The sequence below is a fragment of the Perognathus longimembris genome, chromosome 25 (assembly GCF_023159225.1).
Source record: "Perognathus longimembris pacificus isolate PPM17 chromosome 25, ASM2315922v1, whole genome shotgun sequence".
Lineage (NCBI taxonomy): Eukaryota > Metazoa > Chordata > Mammalia > Rodentia > Heteromyidae > Perognathus > Perognathus longimembris.
In genome coordinates this window covers 16,380,181-16,405,165 of record NC_063185.1, presented here as the reverse complement: position 1 = coordinate 16,405,165, position 24,985 = coordinate 16,380,181, and the positions used below count along the sequence as shown (strand labels likewise).

At 45.8% G+C, this 24,985-nt stretch overlaps 1 protein-coding gene across 1 annotated transcript in view; it reads right to left on the bottom strand.

Annotated features, from left to right (window-relative positions):
- Maml1 (mastermind like transcriptional coactivator 1) overlaps window positions 1-24,745 on the bottom strand; it is a 29,793-nt gene extending 5,048 nt beyond the window's left edge. The window contains exons 1-3 of the mRNA XM_048334303.1: window positions 24,016-24,745; window positions 4,732-6,147; window positions 1,241-1,483 (exon numbers count right to left, since the gene is read on the bottom strand). Of these exons, the coding sequence (XP_048190260.1) occupies window positions 1,241-1,483; window positions 4,732-6,147; window positions 24,016-24,324 (1,968 nt within the window). The 5' untranslated portion in view covers window positions 24,325-24,745. The remainder of the gene's footprint in view (window positions 1-1,240; window positions 1,484-4,731; window positions 6,148-24,015) is intronic.
- Between the last annotated feature and the right edge of the window lie 240 nt (window positions 24,746-24,985).

Here is a 24,985-nt window from a genome sequence, read left to right as displayed (position 1 = left end):
GCTAGGAACTGGTGGCTCACATCTGTAACCCTAGCTACTTAGAAGGCTGAGATCTCAGGATTTTGGTTCAAAGCCAATCTAGGCAAGAAAGTCCACGCAAATCTAATTTCTAATTAACCACCAAAAAAGCAGGAAGTAGAACTGTGGCTCAAGTGGTAGAGTGCTAGCTTTGAACACACAAGCTCAGGGACAGCACCTAACCCTGAGTTCGAGCTTGCATACACACACACCCACACACCTCAAATGAACAGTTAGGTAAGCAAAAAGTAATGGCCAAGTATGTTATTCACAAACACGCACCCTCCTGTTGGGGGAGGGACACAGTCTTTGGTTTGAGTAATGAAAAATGTCCCCAAATGGATTATGCTAATGGCACAACTTTGACTGTACTAAAACCCGCTGAATTGTACAATTTAAGTGAATTAATTATATGCGGCATAAGTGATATCCTAAAAAGGGAGTTATTACTGGGTGCTGGTGGCTTATACCTATAATCCTAGTTACTCCGAAGGCTGGGATCTAAGGATAGCAGTTCAAAGCCACCTCAGGCAGGAAAGTCTGAGATACTCATCTCCAATTAACCAGCAGAAAACCAGAGGTGGCGCTGTGGCTCAAATGGTAAAGTGCCAGCCTTGAGCTGAAGAGCTCAGGGACGGGGCCCAGGCCCAAAATTCAATCCCCACAACCAACCCTCCCTCACCCCCAAAGGGCAGTTATTCTTTTTTTAAAGGTGGAATTGAATTGAGGTAGTAATCCCCATCAAATAATTTCACTCTTGGGAGCTAGGTCCTAAATCTTAAAGGCATAGTTTAAAATCCTGCCAACTCTCAGTACTGCACCTGGTAGTACTGTACACGTAAATAAGACTGTGCATTCCGATTCTACAACCCCAGAACCACATGTTCTTCACCCTTCACCTCCTGTTCCTATCAGATTTTCCATTCACAATGAAGCCGAGCTGCACAGTGACGTTAACAAGGCTCAGTGGTTTGCAAAGCTGCTAACTGGAAAGACTGGAAAAGGTCCCTTACACAGACAGACTTGGCCAGGATTCTGCCTTCACTAATCCCCACTCGGTGACACAGGTGGCTTCTAATATAAGCCACCTCTGAGAAATGCTGTATTACTGCAACGGGGACTTGAAAGGACAAAGCACTATGGCAGCAGGCATGCAAAGATGTTAGTGCAAACACACAGGCACAAGCGGAGACTGTGTGGTCTTTTCCAGGTTTATCATCACCTGCTCTGCCAGAAGGTGCTGTTGCCTCTGCAGGAACTGCTGCTGCTGCTGCAGATGCTTCTGCTGTTGCTCCCTCTGTTTCTGCTGGTCCAAGAGCAACTGATGTTGCTTCATCACAGCCACCTGCTGCTGGTTGCTGAGATATGGGGAGTTGCTATGAGTGCTGGCCACAGACACAGCAGGTGGCTGGGTCCCCACGCTGGCAGCTTGGGCTGGCCCTGAGACGCCGGAAGGATTCTGCTCCTGTCAACACAGATAAAGCAATGCCAGTCAAGTGAGAGCCTTCTTCAAGGCTCTTTCGTAATCTCTACTTCCCTACTGACCTCCCCTAAGAGAGTGGGCTGGGTAAAGACTAAAACGTATGGTGTTCAACAAACACTAAAACTACTATGTTGTTCAACAAACAACTTGACGTGATTTTACACTAAGCAAACTTAAACAAGAAAAACAAAAACTTGCTTGCTGAAATGTCTGACTGCAGAAGGGGATCTGATAGATGGAAATGCCACAGCCTGAGGTGTGAACCTGTTTTGGGGCAGTCTCCAAAGAGCCTGAAATTATATGTCATCTGTAGAGTACCAACATTTTTCTGTGAACAGACTGATTAACGTTTGTCATGTGTTTGTGTTAAAAAATACTGCATATATAGGATATATATCTATAGATATATCTGGGCGCCAGTGGTTCACAACTGCAATCCTACCTATTCAGGAGGCTGAGATCTCAGGATTGATGTTTAAAGCTAGCCCAGATGATAAAACTGTTAGGCTCTCTCTTTTTTTTTTTTTTTGGCCAGTCCTGGGGCTTGGACTCAGGCACTGTCCCTGGCTTCTTTTTGCTCAAGGCTAGCACTCTGACACTTGAGCCACAGCGCCACTTCTGGCCATTTTCTGTATATGTGGTGCTGGGGAATTGAACCCAGGGCCTCATGTATAGGAGGCAAGCACTCTTGCCACTAGGCCATATCCCCAGCCCCTGTTAGGCTCTTTTTTTCTATTAATAACCAGAAGTGGAGGTGTGGCTCATGAAGCAGAGTACCAACCAAGAATGAAAAAGCCAAGCAGAAGTGAGAAGCCCTGAGTTCAAACCCTAGTATCAGCATCAAAGCAACAACAAAAACCAAATCCCCAACTATGTATCAACGAGAACTGTCTAGATACACAGGCTAACCACAATATTATGCCATCGTTATTTACAACTAGAAAAACAGAGAAAAGGGGCAAAAAGCTACTTTATATAATAAACAAGTTCAACTTTCTGAGCTCCTTTGCAGTTCTTGTTTATAATCAGGATTGTAATCTTATTGACTGCAATGGTGTAATGTCCACTGCTATGTGGTGTAATATCCTCAGGGTCCAGAAGATGCAGAGTTCTGGGGAGGCTCTGTAAAGTGCAAAGTACTTGGCACCACTGCAGTTATCACCACGCCCTGCTCCTGTCTACAGGTCATGTTTTTTGTTGGTGTTGTTGTTTGTCCCAGTACAGGGGCTTTAACTCAGGGCCTTATAGCACCCTTTAGCTTTTTCTTTCTTTCTTTTTTTTTTGGCCAGTCCTGGGGCTTGGACTCAGGGCCTGAGCATTGTCCCTGGCTTCTTTTTGCTCAAGGCTAGCACCCTGCCACTTGAGCCACAGCGCCACTTCTGGCCATTTTCTGTATATGTGGTGCTGGGGAATTGAACCCAGGGCCTCATGAATACGAGGCAGGCACTCTAGCCACTAGGCCATATCCCCAGCCCCTTTCTTCTTTTCTTTTCTTTTTTTTTATTAATTAAATTTTGTTGACAAGGTGTTGCGCAAAAGGGGTACAGTTACATAATAGGGCAGTGAGTACATTTCTTGTGATATCTTACACCCTCGTTTTTCTTTCCCTTCCCTAGATCAGGTAGGCATATATACAATACCCAGTGTACAAAAAAAATATACAGTAGCCACGTGGCATATGCCAAAGGAAATTCACCTAGAACTTTAAATATAACGTCAACAATAGAGTTTGCTTATCCTTGTCTTTTTTTTTTTTTGCCAGTCCTGGGCCTTGGACTCAGGGCCTGAGCACTGTCCCTGGCTTCTTTTTGCTCAAGGCTAGCACTCTGCCACTTGAGTCACAGCACCACTTCTGGCCATTTTCTGTATATGTGGTGCTGGGGAATCTAACCCAGGGCTTCATGTATATGAGGCAAGCGCTCTTGCCACTAGGCTATATCCCCAGCCCCTTATCCTTGTCTTATATGATCATACATATATAGCTTTTGAGCTATTGTGATCCACTGGGAGTTCTATTTTAGACCTTTTTATGTTTAATAGTTGTTTGGTTTTAGTTACATAATGTAACTAATGTATAGGTCATGTTTAATGGTTGTCTAATGGATTAGGGTTGTTTGGTGTTTTCTTTGCCTGTTTCTGTTTTTTTCTTGTCTGTTTTTTTTGTTGTTTTTGGTCAGTCAGTCGTGGGGCTTGAACTCATGGTACTATCCCTGGGCAAGTGCTCAAGGCTAGCGCTCTATCACTTTGAGCAAATCTCCACTTCCAGTCTTCTGGTAGCTAACTGGAGATAAGAGTCTCATGGACTTTTCCTGCCTGGGCTGGCTTTGAACCTCGATCCTCAGATCTCAGCTTCCTGAATACCTTGGATTATAGGCATGAACCACTGGTGCATGGCAGGATTTATTTTTTTTAAGACAGGATCTTATTATATACCCCAACCTGGTCTCAACCTTGAATTCCTCTTACCTTAGTCTCCTGAGTAGCTTGGATTCCGGTGCATGCCACCCACCTGGCTCAGGGATTTAACACAGATCTGAAAGGTGACCTCCCCAAAAGCCGCTAAAAACACCTTAAATGTGTGCATTACCTCTGAAGCACAGCTACAAATGAGCTTAACCTCATGGAGTGACAGACACTGGACTAAATGAGATGAATTCTCAAGTCTTGGTGTAGTTAAAAATCAAGCTATAGGGGCTGGGAATACGGCCTAGTGGCAACCCTTGGGTTCAACTCTGCAGTACCACATATATAGAAAACGGCCAGAGGTGGCGCTGTGGCTCAAAAGGAAGAGTGCTAGCCTTGAGCAAAGAAGCCAGGGACAGTGCTCAGGCCCTGAGTTCAAGCCCCAGGACTAGCCAAAAAAAAAATAAAAAAATCAAGCTGTAGGGCTGGAAATGTGGCTTAATGCATGAAGCCCTGGGTTCAATTCCTCAGCACCACATACACAGATAAAGCCAGAAGTGGCACTGTAGCTCAAGTGGTAGAATGCTAGCCTTGAGCAAAAGACACTCAGGGGCAGTACCCAGGTTCTGAGTTCAAGCCCCAGGACTGGCAAAAAAATCAAGTTATAGTAGGGAATTTATTCAATTTTTATTTACTGAAAACAGTGACTGGTTTATTTGACATTTTTACTCCCACAGAATTCAAAAGCTGGCAGCAGCTGTGCCTTCCCCAACACGTTACCTCACTGGTGCCTGCAACAGAGAAGAACAAGGATGCCAGGCACTTACCTGGCCAGGTGGAACCAGTGAGCGGAAGGGCATGTTTCCTGGCTTTGGTTTCATCAGAAACAAGGAGTTCTGCTCGTTATTCAGATGAGGCAGCTGCTGGGGAAGATAGGCCATCAAGGCTGGCTTGTTCTGGCCAGACCCCGGGCCGCCTTGCCCACAGTCTGCTTTGTAATGAGAAAGGGGCTTTGTATTGCCGTAGTCCAGCACTGACCCTTGGTTATTCATGGCGTTCTGGTTCAAGCTGCTCGGGGACTGGTGACTCAGCAGGTTCACATGGCTAGGCTGGAGGTAGGGGGCTCCAGGCCGAGGGGAACTCTTGGTCACACTAGACATCATGATCAGTTTGGAGTTGGAGAAGTCTTGCTTATAGCCAGGAGGGCTAGAAGACTTCTCCATGGGATAAGGGACATCTAAAGGATTGTGGGAAGGCCCTGCCTGCTGCCATGTGGGCATCTGGCCTGGGGCGGGGGCCGGGGCAGCTTGCTGTGGGTTCTGGAGCATCTGCTCACGCTTCTGCTTGGCAGCAATCTGCTGGAGCTGGTGGGCAGAGGAAAGCTCTGAGGCCCCTCCAGGGCCCTGGCTGGGCAGCACCACACTCGGGAGGGCTCTTTGTGTATTCGGGGCCTGGGCTGATGCCAGCATCAGGTTGGAACCAGGACTGTCTGCCCCAGGCTGACCAGAGTTGTGGAACAGGGTCTGAGAGCCCCCAATGGCAGATGAGTCTGTGCTCACTGGGGCAGATGAAGGTGCCAGAAAGGTCTGTCCTGCAGACCCGGCCCTTACTTGTGGCGAGCCTAACTGTTCTTGCTCAAAGGCTGCTGGAGAGAATTCCGTCTTAATATTAATGTCCTGGGCCAATGGGGGTTGTATGGCTGAGCCAGAAGGTTCAGGGTCCTTCTTCTCCTCAAAGTCCTCGGTAAACAGGTCCTTCATGTCCTCGTCAGGCACAGACCTGTTCAGTTCCTCGATGAGCTCCTTCCACTCCTGTTCATTAAGATTGAGGTCAGGCATAAGGTTGCTCTGCGATATGGACCCTCCCGCCCCAGTAATCATGCACGGCAGGTCATCAACAGGTTCTTGCTTCAGTTCTTTATTCAGGCTCAGAGGAAATGACTCGCTGGGGTTGCTGCCTCCATTCAAATGGAGGCTTGAGTCTGCCAGACACTTTTTGTTGATGGAGTCCAGCCCCATGGAGTGCTTCCCACTGGACTGCAGGCCATCTCCTCCATTAGGCTTGTCAGGCTGACCAAGGGGTGAGGCTGGAGGCAGCCCATTAACAGACACAGGAACACCTAGAGGTGCTTCCCTGCGAGTCTTCTTATGCCCGGGAAAGAGGTCTCCGTAGCCATTTTGTTGATCGCCATTCTGAGGGGAGGCAGCACTGTCAAGATTCCTCTTCACTGTATCATGAAGATGCTGAAAAACATGGAAAAGACAGACTTAGGTATACAAAATCACATCTTGAATTCCTCTGCTTCCAACAATGACTTAAATTAGGGGCCTACCTCCCTGCAATGCTGTCCTGTGGATTTATTACCCTCACTTCTGGGACCCCACTCCCACCCCATTTCCACTTATGGCACACACTTGTAATCCCAGCAAGCTGAGACTGGAGGATTGTGAGATTCAGGAAAGCCTGGGCTATATAGTGAAACTGTCTCAATTGAAAAAAAAAGGGGGGGGGGCTGGGAATGTGGCCTACTGGTAGAGTGCTTGCCTAGCATGCATGAAGCCCTGGGTTCAATTCCTCAACACTACATGTACAGGAAAAGCCAGAGATAGCACTGTGGCTCAAGTGGTAGAGTGCTAGCCTTGAGCAAAAAGAAGCCAGGGACAGTGCTCAGGTGCTGAGTTCAAGCCCCAGGACTGGCAAAAAAAAAAAAAAGCAAAAATAAATAAATAAAGGAGTTAGGCACTGGTGACTTACTCCTATAATCCTAGCTATTCAGGAGGCCTAAGCAAGCCTAAGCAACAAAGTCCATTAAGATTCTGATCTTCAACCAGGCAGACACTAGTGGCTCACGCCTGTAATCTTAACTACTCAGGAGGCTGAGATCTCAAGTTCATGGTTCAAAGCCAGCCTGGGCAGGAAACTCTGCGACTCTTATCTCCTCTGAACCACCACAAAACTGGAAGTGGTACTGTGGCTCAAGTGGTAGAGTACTAACTTACTTGAGCTGAAGAGCTCAGGGACAGCACCCAGACCCAGAGTTGAAGCCCCAAGTCCAACAAAATAAATAAATAAGATCCTAATCTTCAATTAATCAGTAAAAAGCAAACAGTAGAGGTATGGCTCAAGTGGCAGGGTGCTATCCTTGAGGGAAAAGGCCAAGCAAAGCTTGAGGCCCTGAGTTTAAGCTCTAGTATAAGCACACAGGGAAAAAAAAATGTTCCAAATAAAGACTTCTAATTATCTCTAAGTAGATTTTAGAGGAGTTGGGGGTGGCATGTGGCAAGCTGTGTCCTCTGGCTACATAAGAGGGAAAAGGGCTATGATGACCCACAGTAGCCCTGGAGGCTGAGTATAGGTGTGCTATGACCTGTGTCCTGCCCCAAGTCTGTCCCGTGGCAAGACATCAGGTTTCAGCAGCAGACCCACAGATGCCAAGGGGGATGGTTTTTCTTACCTCTTCATCCCAATTATAATGCTCCCTTAACTTCTGTCAACTATATCAACATTTTCTTATTTTTTAATTATAAAAGCTGACTGTACAGTGCTCTAAAAATCCCAGCCAAATATTTTTTTAAATCCATATATGGGTGCCTAAATTGTTCTGGGAAAAAACTTAGGACTGCCTGACCAAAGGAACTGCAGGGCAGAGGTAAGCAACACAGTCCTTGCACTCAGTTTAAGGACAGGATCTTGGTAAACTAAGGATGTCTGCTTTGCTGTCAAGCAGGTTTTTCTGCTTCCTATTGCCACCTAGGGGCAGGGGGGAGAAGGAACCATGTCCCTAAAGAATATCCTTTATAAAATACATTGATTACAATTTCCTTTAAAGAAGGTAAATTCACCCTCATTTAATAGATCAGAGGAAATAAAAGTAAGTTGCTAATATTTCTTTCCTTATTCTTTCTCCTTGATATAGGATCTTATTACATGTAGCCCAGGCTGGCCTCAAATTCTTGATCCTCCTGTCTCAGTCCTTTAAGTGTTGGGATTACAAATGTGAACTGCCACACTGGGATGTAATATTTCTTTTATCCCACAGAGCCAGGTCTGAGCTGGTCTGTAAACACAAGAGCTGATTTCCATTTTCCTAAGGGGGAAGATGGAAACTTCAGGGGTCAAGGCATTTGATGAGTCAGCTGGCTGTCCCAGATTAGAAACAGAATCCCTCTTTGCCCCAACAATTATAAAACCTACCACTCCCTCTTTCAATAGCCACACGAAAACAGCTGCAAAGGGTTCCAAAGGAACAACTCTGTTTTGCAATAGTGGTTACTTTTAGCCAAAGGAAACACTGGACCTCACTCTCAACTCCTCACAAAATTTAGCTGGAATGGTGTAGGCGGAGATGGGGAGTGTGGAGGGTGGAATGTGGTAGTCCTGGAAGACCTGTAAGCCTTGGACATTGCATTGGTATGTGCAAGGCATGTAGGGGAAGCAAAGTTGAGTTAATCTGGGAGCCTAATTTCTAGGCATTCATAATGAAGATGGCAAAACAGCTTAAAACGGTTAAAAGTTATGTTGGGCACTGATGGGTCATGCTTACAGCCCTAACTACTCAGGCGGCTGAGATCTGAGATTGCAGTTTGTTTTGTTTTGTTTTTCGGCCAGTCCTGGGCCTTGTACTCAGGGCCTGAGCACTGTCCCTGGCTTCCTTTTGCTCAAGGCTAGCACTCTGCCACTTGAGCCACAGCGCCACTTCTGGCCATTTTCTGTATATGTGGTGCTGGGGAATCGAACCCAGGGCCTCATGTATACGAGGCAAGCTCTCTTGCCACTAGGCCATATCCCCAGCCCCCTGAGATTGCAGTTTGAAGCCAGCCTGGGCAGGTAAGTCCATGAGACTCCTATCTCTAATTAATCACCAACCTGTGGCACAAATGGTAGAGTACTAGTCTTGAGAAAAAAAAGATCAGGGATAAGACACAGGCCCCCAAGTTCAAGCCCAGCATGCGTGCGCGCATACACACATGCACAAAAACACTAATGTGCATATACACACTCCACGTTATTCACATTTGGATCCAATACACTATATCTGGTTGACACGATTCTTTTTTTTTGGCCAATCCTAGGCTTTGGACTGAGGGCCTGAGCATTGTCCCTGGCTTCTCTTTGCTCAAGGCTAGCACTCTGCCACTTGAGCCACAGCGCCACTTCTGGCCATTTTCTATATATGTGGTACTGGGGAATCGAACCCAGGGCTTCATGTATACGAGTCAAGCACTCTTGCCACTAGGCCATATTCCCAGCCCTGGTTGACACCATTCTTTGCACAGTTCTCTCATGCGACTTTTTGCCATGTATTTGACTAAGATTAGTCTATGTGTCCTGTAGAATTTCTTGCTCTCACAAACTGATTATATCTCCATATCCTTTACCACTCCTTTTTGTTTTGTTTTGTTTTGTTTTTTGGCCAGTCCTGGGCCTTGGACTCAGGGCCTGAGCACTGTCCCTGGTTTCTCTTTGCTCAAGGCTAGCACTCTGCCACTTGAGCCACAGCACCACTTCTGGCCATTTTCTACATATGTGGTGCTGGGGAATCAAACCCAGGGCTTCATGTATACGAGGCAAGCACTCTTGCCACTAGGCCATGTTCCCAGCTCCCTTTACCAGTTATTTTACCCCATTCACTTCCTATAAACTGGTAGTAAGCAAGGCTCAATCCCTTAGGTTTGAATGGGGACACAAATACTTCTAGGTGTGGGGGTTTTGTTTGTTTTCTAGTACGGAAGTTTCAACTCAAGGCCTAGCACTTTCTAAGCAGGCATTCTACCACTTGAACATTTTTCAAAAAGTTCTCAATGGGGGCTGGGGATATGGCCTAGTGGCAAGAGTGCTTGCCTTGAATACATGAAGCCCTGGGTTCAATTCCCCAGCACTGCATATACAGAAAATGGCCAGAAGTGGTGCTGTGGCTCAAGTGGCAGAGTGCTAGCCTTGAGCAAAAAGAAGCCAGGGGCAGTGCTCAGGCCCTGAGTCCAAGGCCCAGGACTGGCAAAAAAAAAAAAGTTCTCAATGACTATGTGGTGAATGGACTTCAGAATGAGTGGTTACAGGCAGGGTGACAAAGTAGAAAACTGCTCAAATAGTTCTTAAGAGAGATGAAGACTCCTGTGTGGGAATGCAAAAGAGACAGGTTTTAGAGTTTGGTAGAAGAAAATCCAGCAGATGATACATTTACCTTAGGGATGAAAAGAGGCTATTCTATCTAGTTTGAATGTATGGGTAAGATAGGAAATAAAAGGTAGAGTAAGAGTTTCTTACAGGAGAGGGCTGAGTTTCACTTCAGCCATGAAGAAATGACTGTGACCATCCCAGTCATGTCTAAAAGGCAGTGAGTAATACTGAGTGGGACCTCTGTGGAAAGACACCATCAACAAGGCATGAGCTGGAACCACGAATAGATCTGATCACTCAGAAAGGTGGAATCCAGCCAGCGGGCAGGTGAAGAACCCATGATAAAAACAGAATACAAGGCAGACTGGTGACTTAATGGACCAAAGAGGTCCAGAAAATTAACTACTGGGCTGGGAATATGGCCTAGTGGCAAGAGTGCTTGCCTCCTATACATGAAGCCCTGGGTTCGATTCCCCAGCACCACATATGTAGAAAACGGCCAGAAGTGGCGCTATGGCTCAAGTGGCAGAGTGCTAGCCTTGAGCAAAAAGAAGCCAGGGACAGTGCTCAGGCCCTGAGTTCAAGGCCCAGGACTGGCAAAAAAACACACAAAACAAAACAGAAAATTAACTACTGAACATTTTCCGTGGGTTTGGCAACTAGAGGGTTAAAACTCTTGACCTGTGAAGTAAACAGGAGACAAAGAAGACACAGCACGTTAGTGGTTGCTGGGTCTGGTGGGAAGGGAAAGGGCTGATGGGCGACATAGGATTTCTTTCTGGGTTGATGAAAAGTTCTGCAATTGAATGTGCTACAACTCTGAATGTACTAAACTCCACACCTAGTAATGCTCTTATTTCTTTCCTAACTTTCGGAACTTCTTAAAAGATGGGTCTCCACTTTGTCATACTTATTGGAGTAACCTCCTGGTTCTTGAATCCAAGTGTTTTTCAGACTGCATCTCCGTGACTTCTCAGAGCCTCTGGACTCTGATGGCCACCCTTCTCCTTCTGTATACATTTTGTTCCCTTTGTGTCCATGCAGCCACTCTGAACTTGTTCTGCCTCCAAGACCACTTTCTGCAGGTCCCTTCTGAAGCCTACCCCTTAAACGGTAATACATGAGAGTAGAATCTTCATCTCTTTCAATGATGTCATCTCCTCAGACAACACTATCTACACACAAGGTCTCAGCTACAACCTGACAACCAGGCACAGAGCAGACATCCAAAAAATAAGTTTTTCTTTGTAGCACTGGGATGGAACCCCAGCACTTATGTCATTCATTCGAAGGCCTTATACATACTTGACACACACTCTACCACTGAACTTCATCCCTAGCCCAGGTACTCAAGTATTTTTTGTTACGCTCTCCCCTCTGCTCTAGACTTACAACTTCAGTTGTTAACTGGAAAGCTCCAAGTGGATGTGAGATAGAATACACACCATACTGAGTTCTCAGCCTCCCTCTCTAAATCTACCCCTTGATCTTGTGTTCCTTGATTTAATGAGGGAGCTCAATTTTTGCCCTCTCCGACGAGTGGATATTTATACTACCTTCTAAATCGCTCTCCGGTGAGGACCTAGATCTCAGCCTCCTGAGTAGCTAGGATTACAGGGGTAAGCCACCAGCACCCGGCCCTCGTTACATTTTTTAGCTAAATTACAGAAATAACTTCATGTTGATTTCTATTTCTATTCTGATAGAACTTACTTTTTATGATGCTATCAGCATGATTGCTCCTTATTTCTCCATCACTGCAGATAAAGTTCAAATGTACTAGGTACAAAAAAGACTGATCTGATCCTGAATAAATTCTCCATTTAAGTCCCTGACATTTCCTTGAGGCCCTAACCTAGACTGAACTTTCAGGACAGAATATGCTCAAGTCACATGACTTCTACTAATCTGTTCGGATTTAGCTTAAGTTTCAAGTTTGTCATATTTTTCTCCAACTGGCCAACTGTTTTCTTCTATCTCCAGTGCTCTAACAATATGCTGACCGGAATACTTATATTCCACTTTCTCAGCAAAGACTGCATCATGCTAAGTATTCACTGACCTCTCTGTATTTCTCCTATCTATGGGGGACAAGAGCCCTGTCCCTTTTAATCCCCAGCACCAATTATAATATTCAGCAAGTTACCAGTACCTAGGGTTAAATGTTTAAAGAATGACCCCTCCTTGAGTTCCCCCTATCATTCTCTCTTCATGGCTTGTTTCTAGTCATCAAACCAAACTACTTTCAAAATTACTTTCATTAATACTTGTCTTTCTATTTCACAAGTTCTCTCTCCCTTTTTCCCTCCTCCCCCCAGCAGGGGGTAGACTCCTAGCTCAATTGTCATAACATAACAACCTATGAGTCCCCTTATATTCTTGTAACTGTAAAGTGACAGGGAGATATGAGTACCACAGATGAGATGGCACATCAATAAGTATCTAACAAAACATTAAATCTCAATATTGTACAAACTTGTTACTGAATAGCCATCTAGCAGAAATGACAGTCACAACTGTGGGCCAGGAATTCAGCTTTAAATTTTCTAGTAGTTAACCAGGTGTCGTGGGACACACCAGTAATCCTAGATACTCAAGAGGCAAAGGCAAGAGGATCTCAGATTTGAAACCAGCCCAGGCAAGATCCTATCTCGAAAACAAGGCTAAAACAAAAGAACTGGAGATGTGGCTCAAAGAATAGAATGTTTGCCTAGTACGCTGCCTAGCAAGCACTTGTGTTTTTTTCTTTTCTTTCCTTTTTTCTGTGTGTGTGTGTGTGTGACAAAACTGGGGCCTGAACTCAGAGCCTCACTCTTTTGCTCAGCTTTTTACACTCTTAGTTGACACTCTATCATTTGAGCCATGCCTCCCTTTCTGTTATTATGCTGGTTAATTGGAAATAGTCTCTCAGATTTGTCTGCCCAAGCTGGCTTTGAACCTCGATTCTTAAGCTTCCTGAGTAGCTAGGATTATATGTGTCAATCATCAATGCCCAATTAGATAAGCAGCTTTGGCAAAGGCCTGCGTGGGAGAGTGCCTAGTATCTGCCATCATCAAGGACCCAATGTGTTTGCAGCAGAGTACAGGAGTGAAGAGCATGAAGTGATGGTTCAACATGACAAAGAGGTGGTAGGGAACAGTGTGCCTGACTATATGTGCGGTCTGGAGGAGGAGAGGGGGAAACCTGCACAGAGGTTCTCACAGATAGGAGGAAAAATCAGGATATTCTGGGAAGACTTAGAAGGAATAGGGCCAACAGGGAGAAAAACCAGAAGATAGAAATCTACATTAAAGAAATGATGGCTCAGGCTGAGGTAGTAGTAGCAGTTTCCAGTGTGGTGAAGGTGGAGTCTGTGAGGTTTGACGATGGGTGAGCGATGGGATTGGCTTCAGGATGTGCAAAGAGTTGGCAGGTGGCATCAAAGTCATCTGTATCATTGTAGAAGGCAGTATGTGGGAGTGTAGGGTGAAGAACAGAACTGAGAAGTGGTTTTGACAAGAGCAAAAGGGGTTCTGTGGACACTGCGCAGCATTTGACAGCCTGGAACATGCAGTCTCCATTGTGAAGTCGTCCTCAGTTTCCAAACGTGACTGTAGTATGCCACTGACTCCCTAGTGTCCTCTGCTTTTCGTGCCACCCTTCAGAAACATAAAACACAGCACAATGATGTCCCATCTCTGTATCTGTCTCTGAACATAGGGGTGCTTCCTCATTCACCTCCCTCTAGCCAACTCCCCAAATCAGACTTAAATAAGCATAGTTCAGTAACCAGACCCCAATTCTATCTTTGGGTTGAAACTAGTCAATTTGCCAAAGGTGAAAAAACTTCATGGTTGGCCAGGTTTTCTGGCAAAAGCTCATACTTAATTAACAGAGGTAATTAGGAGATTAAAAAAAATAGATGAACACTTAAAAGAAAGCTCCTATGCCAGTAAGAATGACCACTTATTAAGAACCCCTTCTATAGTAGGCCAGAACAACCCTGTATAATGTCACCATTTGATAGGGATAAAAACTACCCAGTAGCCTAGGCCCTGAGTTCAAGCCCCATGATTGAAAAGAAGAAGAAAAAAAAAATACCCTGTAGAGGAATAAAGAATAAACAGAGTGCTGGGAATATGGCCTACTGGTAGAGTGCTTGCCTTGCATACATGAAGCCCTGGGTTTGATTCCTCAGCATCACATATATAGAAAAAGCCAGAAGTGGCGCTGTGGCTCAAGTGGTAGAGTGCTAGCCTTGAGCAAAAAGAAGCCAGGGACAGTGCTCAGGCCCTGAGTTCAAGCCCAGGACTGGCAAAAAAGAAAAAGGAAAAAAAAAAAAGAATAAACAGAGCTGAGAGGAAGAGAATCAGAGGTAACTGTAGCTCAAGAAGCACTGTCAAAGTCTGTGTAGTCTTTGTGTGCCTGTGGGAGGTAAGGGGAGAACACTTGAGGGGGTGTGAGCTGCAATACCTATTTGCGGTCTCATACTCCCAGGGATAGCTCACTGCCTGCTATGCAAAAGACTGGTAATATACACACAAAGTTCTCTCTTACTTTCACTTTTTTTTGGGGGGTGACACTGGGGTTGAACTCATGCCCTTAGACTTGCTAGGCAGGATATCTACTACTTAAGCCACGTCCTCAGCCCTTTTTGTCTTCCTTTTATCTTTTGAGTAGGGTCTCACATGTATGCCCAGGCTGGCCTGGACCATGACCCTATCTATGTATGCTTCCCAAGTAAGTTGGATGACAGGCATGTGCTGTTGTGTCTTACATCGAGCTATCAAATGAGATGGTACCTGGCATTTACCCACAGGCTTGCTGCAAACACAAATCGTCCTGATCTTTACCTATGAGTAGCTATGATCACAGGCATAAGCCATCTACACCCAGCCAAATAATGACTTATGAAGGCTTCATGCATGGGCTTAAGTTCTACCATTTTCCCCTTAGAATTTGTGTGTGTGTGGGGGGGGGGGGTTCTGGTCTTGGAGATTCAGAGTGTTTCAAAATTATTTAGTCCACTCAACATCAATTACATGAAAGGCTTTTCATGATCTTTCCAGTTTCATCTTCCAGCCCCTGGCACTTGAGGTGACAAATTCAAAGACCTTGTCGCTATCATAGTCTTAGGTTTTTGCTCAGTTCTCCTTGATAAGAGCTCAAGTTCTTACACAAATCAGCATATTAAAAAATTGAAATATGCTAAGTAAAGAAAACAATCTAAATTTGTTTCCAGTAGCTCCTAAATGTTTCACTTTAGAATTTTTCTTCTGTGGCACTAGGGATTGAAGTCAAGGGCTCAAGCTTGCCAGACAAGCATTATGCTACTTGAGCTCCTCCCCTGGTCCTTCTGCTTTCAGTTTTTCAGCTGGAATCTCATAGGTTTTTTGCCCATGCAGCCACAGACTATGATCCTGCTCCTACTTCCTGAGTAGCTGGCCCCACAGGGATGAACTGCCATACTTGGCTTGTTTTTCTGATAGTCTTTTTTTTTTTTTTTGGCCAGTCCTGGGGCTTGGACTCAGGGCCTGAGCACTGTCCCTGGCTTCTTTTTGCTCAAGGCTAGCACTCTGCCACTTGAGCCACAGCATCACTTCTGGCTTTTTCTATATATGTGATGCTGAGGAATCGGACCCAGGGCTTCATGTATGCAAGGCAAGCACTCTACCACTAGGCTACATTCCCAGTCCCATAGTCTCATTAAGTTTTACCCAAGCTGGCCTTTCATAACAAGGATTCAAGATGTGTATCATCATGCTAGAATTTTTTAGATAGCCAATGAAATTAGTATTCTATGGCCCTAATAGCCTGCTGTAAGATGAGCTCAACGTTAACTACTCAAAATCTCAACAACCAACTGAAATATGGAAGTGAAGGAGGAGTAGGCAATTTCTGGTTGGGTTTTAAATGGCTAGACTAGGGAATACTTGGGAGAAATATAAGATTTTGTTGCAGGCCAGGCATGGGTAGCTCATGCCTGTAATCCTATTCAGGAGTCTGAGACCTGAGGGTCAAGCATCAAAGCCAGCCCCAACAGGAAAGAAAGTGAGTCTCTTATGCTCAACTTACTACCAAAAAGCCATAAGTGGAGGTAGCTCAAGTGGTAGGTAGAGGGGATGGGAATGTAGCTTAGTGGCAGAGTGCTTGCCAGCATGCATGAAGCCCTGGGTTCCATTCCTCAGTACCACATAAACAGAAAAGGCCAGAAGTGGCACTATGGCTTAAGTGGTAGAGTGCTAGCCTTGAACAAAAGAAGCTCAGAGAAAGTGCCCACCCTGAGTTCAAGCCCCAGGACTGGCTAAAAAACCCAGGGGGAAAAATATTGGGAGTTTGAAAAGTAATTGCCCAGGGAGCATTTATAGTTTTTAAATACGTGAAAACCAGCAGGGTGTGGTGGTGCATGTCTATAATCTCAAAACTCAGAAGGCTGAGGCAGGAGGATTTCAAATTCAACATCAGCAAAGGCTATATATTGATACCCTATCTCAACAACAACAACAAAAACTGTACAAAGAACATTTCTCTTCTGTACCGGGGTTTGAACTCAAGGCCTCATGCTTGGAAGGCAGGCACTCTTTATTTCTGAGCTACACCTCCAGCCCTTGTTTGAGATAGGATCTCACTTCCTGCTCAGGCCTGGGTCTGAGCCTCAGTCTGCCTTCCAGGCTTAAGGCACTGCACCCAGTTCTAAGTTGAGAAGGAGTCTTACAAACTTTTCTGTGGGAGATGGTTTCCAATGTCCTTTTTCTGAACTGTGTGAATCACCAGCACTCAGCTCAAAGAACATTGCTTAAACTAAAACACAAGGAATCCCCTTTGACTACACTCCTCTCTTGTCCAAATGTCCAAGCTATCCAGTTTGTCCATCAACTCCTGTGACCACTGCCTATAGGAGTTGCTCAAAATCTATCTTCTCCTCTTCGTCTCCATGACTGCCATAAACCCTCACATCTCTAGTGAGCTCAGACAACTAATTACAAAAGCTCTGATTGCATCTACTCTTGCTCAGCTCACACCAATCCCAGACATTCTCCACATAGCATTAGAATGATTTTTAGAAACATATGTCAGGCTGTGGTGACACATGCAGGTAATCACAGCTATACAGGAGACATAGACAGGAAGATCTGGGTTCAAGGTTAGACAAACAAAAGTTAATAAGAATCTATCTCAAAAACAAGCTGTGGTAGCCCATGTCTGTGATCCTAGCTGTTCAGGAGGCAGAGGATCTGAAGCAAAAGCCAGAGACCCTATCTGACAGGGCCTATCTGAAAAAAACAAACTAAAGCCAAAGGACTGAGGGATGACTCACGTAGTAGAGGAAGGCCTGAGTTCGATCCCCAAGACCATCAAAAGAACATGTAAGTTACATCACATCAGGTTTCTGCTTCAGGTCCTGCTATTGCTTCCAACTAGAATTGAACTTAATTTGGTCCTTGCTTACCAACTTTTCATTCCAGCTGCCTGCCTGCCATGCTGCTCTAGATACAATGACCTTCTTTTTGTTCTTTCTGCAAGCTCAGAAGGCTCCTGCCCTAGACTCTGTGTTGGTGGTTTTAACTGGAATGTTCTTTAATGAGACTTCCGGCTGACTGATGAAAGTCTTTCTTATTCTTTAGGCCCAGAGTAAGACACAGTGTCTTATGGCAAACTGCCCAATCACTTGGTATCATATATCCATCAAGCTCCTTTAGTTCTTGCTTAGCATTTATCATAAGGTAATTTGTTTCGGTGGCACTGGGGATTAAACCCAAGGCCTTGTACATGCCAGACAAGCATTTACTGATGAGTTGAATACCCAGCTCACTTTTTTGTATTTTGAAGGTAGAGTCTCAATAAGTTCTCAATATCTTCTTCCCTTTGCCTCCAGAGTAGCTGAGGTTATAGGTCTGTACCACCACATCCAACTAATTACTGATCTTCTTTATGACAACAGAGTTTTTGTTTTGTTCACTGCAATATCCCTAGTGCCTAGGTTATAATAGGTGCTCAAAGATTTTTTTGCACAAATTAATAAGGAAAAATCAGAAGGAGATGAGGGAGGGGAAAAAAACAACAACCAGAAAGCTGAAAAGAAATCAGAAGAGAGAAGAAACTAAGAGAAGAGTCTTATAGAAGAGGAAGTCAAGAAGAATGATGACTAAGAATGATGAAACCACTGAATTTGGCAATTCTATCCTTGATGTCCTCTAAGGGGCAATTACAGAAGAGGAGAAGATGTAAAAGAGAGATTATAGGATAGTAAGTAAATGAGAAGTTCAGGTGCAAAGGATAAAAGGAAGACTAGGGGATATGGCCTAGTGGAAAGAGTGCTTGCCTCGTTTATATGAAGCCCTGGGTTCAATTCCCCAGCACCACATATACAGAAAATGGCCAGAAGTGGTGCTGTGGTTCAAGTGGCAGAGTGCTAGACTTGAGCAAAAAAGTGCTCATGCCCTGAGTCCAAGCCCCAGGACTGGCAAAAAAAAAAAAAAAAAAAAAAAAAAAAGGAAGACTATTTAATTCCCTTTTTTTTTTTTTCTTTTTGCCAGTTCTGGGCCTTGAACTCAAGGCCTAGACACTGTCCCTGAGCTTCTTTTGCTCAAGGCTAGTACTCTACCACTTAAACCACAGAGCAACTTCTGGCCTTTTCAGTTTAAGTGGTACTGAGGATTTAAACCCAGAGATTCATGCATTCTAGAAAAGCACTCTACTACTACGCCACATACTATTTTGAGAGTGAGAAAATAAAACACAGTTTACAAGTTTCACTTTTGTGATGTTTACACTTTTCTTAACTCTTACAAGGTACACACTAGTGTAATTGGGGTACAGCTAAAAAGTATGAATCTTCATGTAACACACAGGAAAAAAAAGTAGAGAGGGAAGAGAAAGGGAAAGAAGAGGGAAGAACAGTACAAATGTTAAAGCAAATGGAGCACAAGAGTGGCTCCTGCCTGTAATCCTAGCTACTCAGGAGGCTGATATCTAAGGATCAAAGTTCAAAGCCAGCCCAGGCAGGAAAGCCCATGAGACTCTTATCTCTAATTAACCACCAAAAAGCCAGAAGTAGAGGTATGGCTCAAGAGTAGAATGCCACGGGCTGGGGATATAGCCTAGTGGCAAGAGTGCCTGCCTCGGATACATGAGGCCCTAGGTTCGATTCCCCAGCACCACATATACAGAAAACGGCCAGAAGCGGCGCTGTGGCTCAAGTGGCAGAGTGCTAGCCTTGAGCAGGAAGAAGCCAGGGACAGTGCTCAGGCCCTGAGTCCAAGGCCCAGGACTGGCCAAAAAAAAAAAAAAAAAAAAGAGTAGAATGCCAGACCTAAGTGGGAAAAGCTAAGTGAAAGTGCAAGGCCCTGAGGAATTCAAGCCCCTGGAACAAAAGTTTAGAGAAATAAAGCAGGGAGAGCAGCAGCATAGAAGGTTGTTGAATTTGTCAACTATTATAACACTTAGGAATAGTTTCTCTGGCTCAACAGCAAAAGTCTAGCAAAGGTTGATAAAGGGACATTTAAAACTTTGCTAAAGATAATGCCCAAGCTACTTGAAAAGAGTATCTACATTTGGTAGGTGCTGATGGCTCACACCTGTAATCCTAGCTACTCAGGAGGATAAAATCTAAGGAGTTCAAAGCCAGCCAGAGCAGAAAAGTCCCTGTGAGACTCTTTATCTCCAATAAACTACTCAAAAAAGCTGGAAGTGGTAGAGCGCTAGCCTTGAGCATAATGAGGCTCAGGGACAGTGTGCCCAAGCCCAAGGACTTGATTTTGTTTTGTTTTGTTTTTAGCCAGTCCTGAGGGCTTGGAACTCAGGGCCTGAGTGCTGTCCCTGGCTTCTTTTTGCTTAAGGCTAGCTAGCACTCTACCTCTTGAGCCAGAGCACCACTTCTGGCTTTTTCTGTTTATGTGGTGCTGAGGAATCAAACCCAGGTCTTCATGCATGCTAGGCAAGCACTCTACCACTAGGCCACATTCCCAGCCCCAAGTCCTAGGACCTGGGAAAAAAAAGAATAAATATCTGTATTGAGTGAGCAGATCTCCATAATCCAGCAATCCTAAGGAAAAAGTATATCCTGTCATTAGAATACTATTTGTTTTTCAAGAGCACAAAGTTAGGGGTTAGAGGCATGGCCCAGATGGTAAGATACCTGCCAAAAGGCAGAAAGCATTAGATACCAAGTTTGAATCCCTGTGTCACACTCACACAGACACAAACAAAAGAGCACAAAGTAGGAAAAAACCAAATGAACAAACTAATAGGCTCATTCTTTTAAAAACTAAGAACTGGGTGCCAGTGGCCCATTCCTATAAGCCTAGCTACTCAGGAGGCTGAGATTTAAGGATCACAGTTTGAAGCTAGCCCAAACAAAAAAGTCCATAAAACATTTCTTCTTCCTTCTTCTTCCTCCCCCTCGTCCTCCCCTTCCTCCTCTTCTCCTTCTCCTTCTTCTTTTTGCCAGTCCTGGGCTTGAACTCATGGTCTAGGCACTGTCCCTGAGCTTCTTATGCTCAAGGCTAGCATTCTACCACTTGAGCCACAGTGCCACTTCCAGCTTTGTCTGTGTATGTGGTTCTGAGGAATTGAACCCAGGGCTTCATGCATGCTAGGTGAGCACTATTCTACTAAGCCACATTCCCAGGCCATCCATGAAACTCTGATCTCCAATAAGCCACTCCAAAAAGAGCCAAAAATGGAGCTGTGGCTCAGGTACTAGAGTGCTAGCCTTGAGCAAAACAAGCTCATGGACAGCACCCAGGCTAGGCACAAAACCAAAAAACTAAGATAAGGTCAGGCAGCATTGGTTCACACCTGTAATCCTAGCTACACAAGAGGCTAAGGATAGCAGTCTAAAGCCAGCTGGTGGAGGAAAGTCCATGAGACTCTTATCTCCAATAGACTACTCAGAAAAAGCCAGGGCTGGGAATGTGGCTTAGTGGTAGGCACATTAGTCACAGTCCTGGGTTCAATTCCTCAGTACCACATAATCAGAAAGGGCTAGAAGTGATGATGTGGCCAAGTGGTAGAGTGCTAGCCTTGAGCATAAAGAGGCCCAGGGACAGCACCCATACTCTTGAGTTCAAGCCCCAGGACTGGACAAATAAATAAATAAATAAATAGCTGATTAGGAAACTCTGGCTATGCAACCACTGCCTAAGAGAATTATAGCACACTTGGAAGCAGAATTGTCAAAAGTAACAATGACTAAGAGATGCTTTCTTCTTTCCATCCTTCTATGCAAATTTCTGTTCTCCATGTCAATCCTACTCAGCCAAGGACTCTCTCCCACTCTAAGTTACTAAAATGGAAAACAGCACTGTTTTCTTAGTGATAGTTATCTTCTGAACCCTATTCCAAGGCTGAACAGCTCAGTTAGAATCATTTGGAGCCTGAGTGAAAAGACAGAGTATTAATCACTGTCAAATTGACATTCATGAAATCCCTCTGGTCACGACTCAATGTGATAATATATTAACTCTGCATGGCAGATTATGATCATGTTCTGACACCCAAAGGAATTATATAGCAAGCCTGATTCAAGTTCTAACATAGTCAGAATTCATTTCTCTTAAAAAAAATTAGATGTGCATCTGATTTCTCACTAGTGATTCAGAGCAACAACAACAAAAATCCTACAGGTTCTAAATCCTTAGTCTAACTTCAAAAAGAAATTAGCCAGGGGGCTGGGGATATGGCCTAGAGGCAAGAGTGCTTGCCCCGTATACATGAGGCCCTGGGTTCAATTCCCCAGCAACACATATATAGAAAATGGCCAGAAGTGGTGCTGTGACTCAAGTGGCAGAGTGCTAGCCTTGAGTAAAAAGAAGCCAGGGACAGTGCTCAGGCCCTGAGTCCAAGCCCCAGGACTGGCAAAAAAAAAAAAAAAAGAAATTAGCCAGGTGCTGGTGGCTCTAATCTGTAATCCTAGATACTCAGGAGGCTGAGATCTGAAGATTGTGGCTTGAAGCCAGCCTCCAGCCCAGGAAGGAAAGTTTATGAGACTCTTATTTTCAATTAACCACTAACTAAAAAGCCAAAAGTGGAGCTATGGGTCTAGTGACAGAGTGCTGGCCTTGAGCAAGAAAACTCAGGGACAGTGCTCAGGCCCTGAGGTCTAGCCCCAGAACCAGCACAAAAACAAACAAAAAGTATTAGTAGGCAGGTGCTGGTGGCTCAACGCCTATAATCCTAGCTATTCAGGAAGCCAAGATCTGAAAATCGTGGTTCAAAGCCAGCCTGGGCAGGAAAGTCTCTGAGACTCCTATCTCCAATGAACCACCAGAAAAAAGGAAGTGGGACTGTGGCTCAAGTGGTAGAGTGCTAGCCTTGAGCTGAAGAGCTCAGAGACAGCACCCAGGCTCAAAGTTCAAGCCCCACTACCCACCCCACCCCCCAAAAAAAGCATTACTAATGGTGGCTTCTGCAGTTGAGTAATTTGAGATAGATTACTGAGTTAAGCACCAGCAAGATTAATAACAATCACTCACACCCCGCACTGAGGGCCTCAGGCACGTGTGGTTTCCAGCATAAGACCTCTCTGCCTCCAAGAGCTTACAGTCTATTTGGTAAGAAGCAATGTAACTGAAGTGATATACGACTATGTGCAACAAATAAACAGCATGGGCAATGTGTGTCATAATTCCTAACTATTTTGACATAGAAGATTCTGACTAAGTTTTTTTTCTCAGAAACTAGCTGCAAAGCAGAAGGATATGAGCTAGTACTGACAGAATAGTACGATTCAAAAAGGTGTTGAGAAACAACTTGCAGATAGCCCTCAAGTTTGTTAAATAATTTCTTACCTATACTCATTTCTTTTGGATAGTACAATCCTAATAATTACCCCCACTAACAGGCGAAGAAAGTGAAGATGACAAGACTAGTCCAAGAAAAGTGAAGATAAGAAGACATGACAAGTTGGTACAAAAGCAATAAAACTGGGTTTGAACCCCAGTATTCTGTGCTCAAGCCCAGAAGCTGAAGCTAGCATGGGAAAGAATGAGAACAATTTAACCAGAGTAGCAGATCTTTGAGGGACATGGAAAGATAGGTCAGGTCAGACTGGTCCCAAAAGCCAAGCCAAAGAGATTAAACTTCATTCCTTTAATTGATAAATGGCTATACCACTTAGAAAGCCTAAGGTCTAAAGGGAAAGACTACACTCACAGCCCAGGTAAGAGATAATAAAGGCATAGATTACAAATATACTGAACAAATAATGTAAGTATTTCTTTTAAACTTCACCAAGAAGCTGGACTCAAAAAATACCACCCCCCGCCTTCCCCCCCATAAACAAAATCTGTTTTCCTTTTATAATCGGGGTCAGGAAGGAACAACTTCTAAGCAACCAGTATTATCTACTAAAAACCCAAAAGGTATAAAAATGTACCAATGACTATCTAAAATCATCAGAGATTTTAACCAGGCCTCATGGGTTACAATTGGAATTGTCAACAATAATACTGAAGCAATCTCAAATTCACGAATTTCAAACACGGAACATCTACATGCAACTCAGAGGGCGTTTTGGCAAAGTTTTCAAAGACTATGATTTTTTCCACTCAAGTAGTTTTGATAATGTCAAGTGAAGGCTGACTTAATTCCATATTAAAGCCCGGACTCCACTCCCAGCACTAGAAAGAGCGAGGATCCAATCAACATATGCAGAATAAATGAGGTCAGGCCTACTGGGCGAGAACTCCTTAACACTGCTCAGTCCCAAAATAAAAAAAAAGTTCTTAACATTTCGGGACGAAGTCTAGAAGGGAATCCTAAGTCCTTCTGCCTTCCCAGCCCCGGGCCTCATGCAAAGTCCCCCCGGGTCCTGTTTTTCCCCCAGAAATGCCCGAGTGCGGTTTCTCGAGGATGACAACCGCTCAGCACCCTGCCAGATTGGCTTTACCCCCCGCCGGAGCCCGACCCCAGAGTTGGGACGCGCGGGGAAGTTTGCCAGAGGCCCGGGGCCGCATCCGGGAGCGACTTGGGCGAGCGGAGGCAGCGGGGGACCAGTGCCTTCCCAACTCACCGCGACCGGGCGGCCGTGCTCGGGGCCGTCGGCGGCGTCGAGCCGCGGGGCCGGGGCGGGCGCCGGGGCCGGGGGCGGCGCTTGCCGGTGCTTGCCGGCGCGCTTCGCCTTGGCCTGGATGCAGCGCTGGTGCAGGGCGAAGGTGTGCTGGCGCTCGAGCTCCAGGCGTTCGGGCGACACGGCCTCGTAGCGGGCCTCACAGGTGCTGTGGTGGCGCCGGCACAGCTCGATGCGCCGGCGGAGGCGCTCCATGACCGCGCTGTGCCGGGGCAGCGCGAACTCCGCCATGGGGCAGGTGGGCAGCACCATGGGCCGCGGGCTGCACGGGCCGGGCCCGGGCCTCTCCGGGCCGGCTGGCACTGTGGGCTCCGCTTCTCTCGGCGGCCTCGGTCCGCCTCACGGCCGCGCCATGGTTCCGCGGGCTGCGGAGCAGGCTGGCACGCAGCGGCCTATCTTGCCCCCGCTCCGCTCTGCCCGACTCCGAGCAGGCGCTCACTGCCCACCTCAGGCTTCGGCCTGTCCCCTCCGTCTCGGCCCCATTGTTTTCCGTGCCGCCGCCGCCGCCATCTTAAAATTGTTTTCAGGGCCCTCGGAAGAGGGCGGGGCCTAGGCCGGCGAGCTCCTGCGTCACGGAAAATTGACACGGGCCGCGACCAATCAGACAAGGAAGAGGCCGCCACCCGCGGGCGTAGGCCGGAGCACGTAAGGGGACGGCCCGGGCTCCTGAGCGGTATTTAAAAGGAACTCTCTCAAGTGAGGGGCGAAGGGAAGCCCCTGGGCGGGCCCGCGCCTCGCAGGCCGAGCCGTGACTGACAGGAGCCGATCCAAGAGGCGGCCGAGGGCTTCCAAACGCCGCCCCCTGAAGGCAGGCCCTTCCGGGTCCCCGAGGAATGCGGGGTGAGCCGACGAGCGCGGCGGTAGCTGGCCCGAACCAGATGCCCGCCGGGCAGGACGGGGCTTCACATTTTCC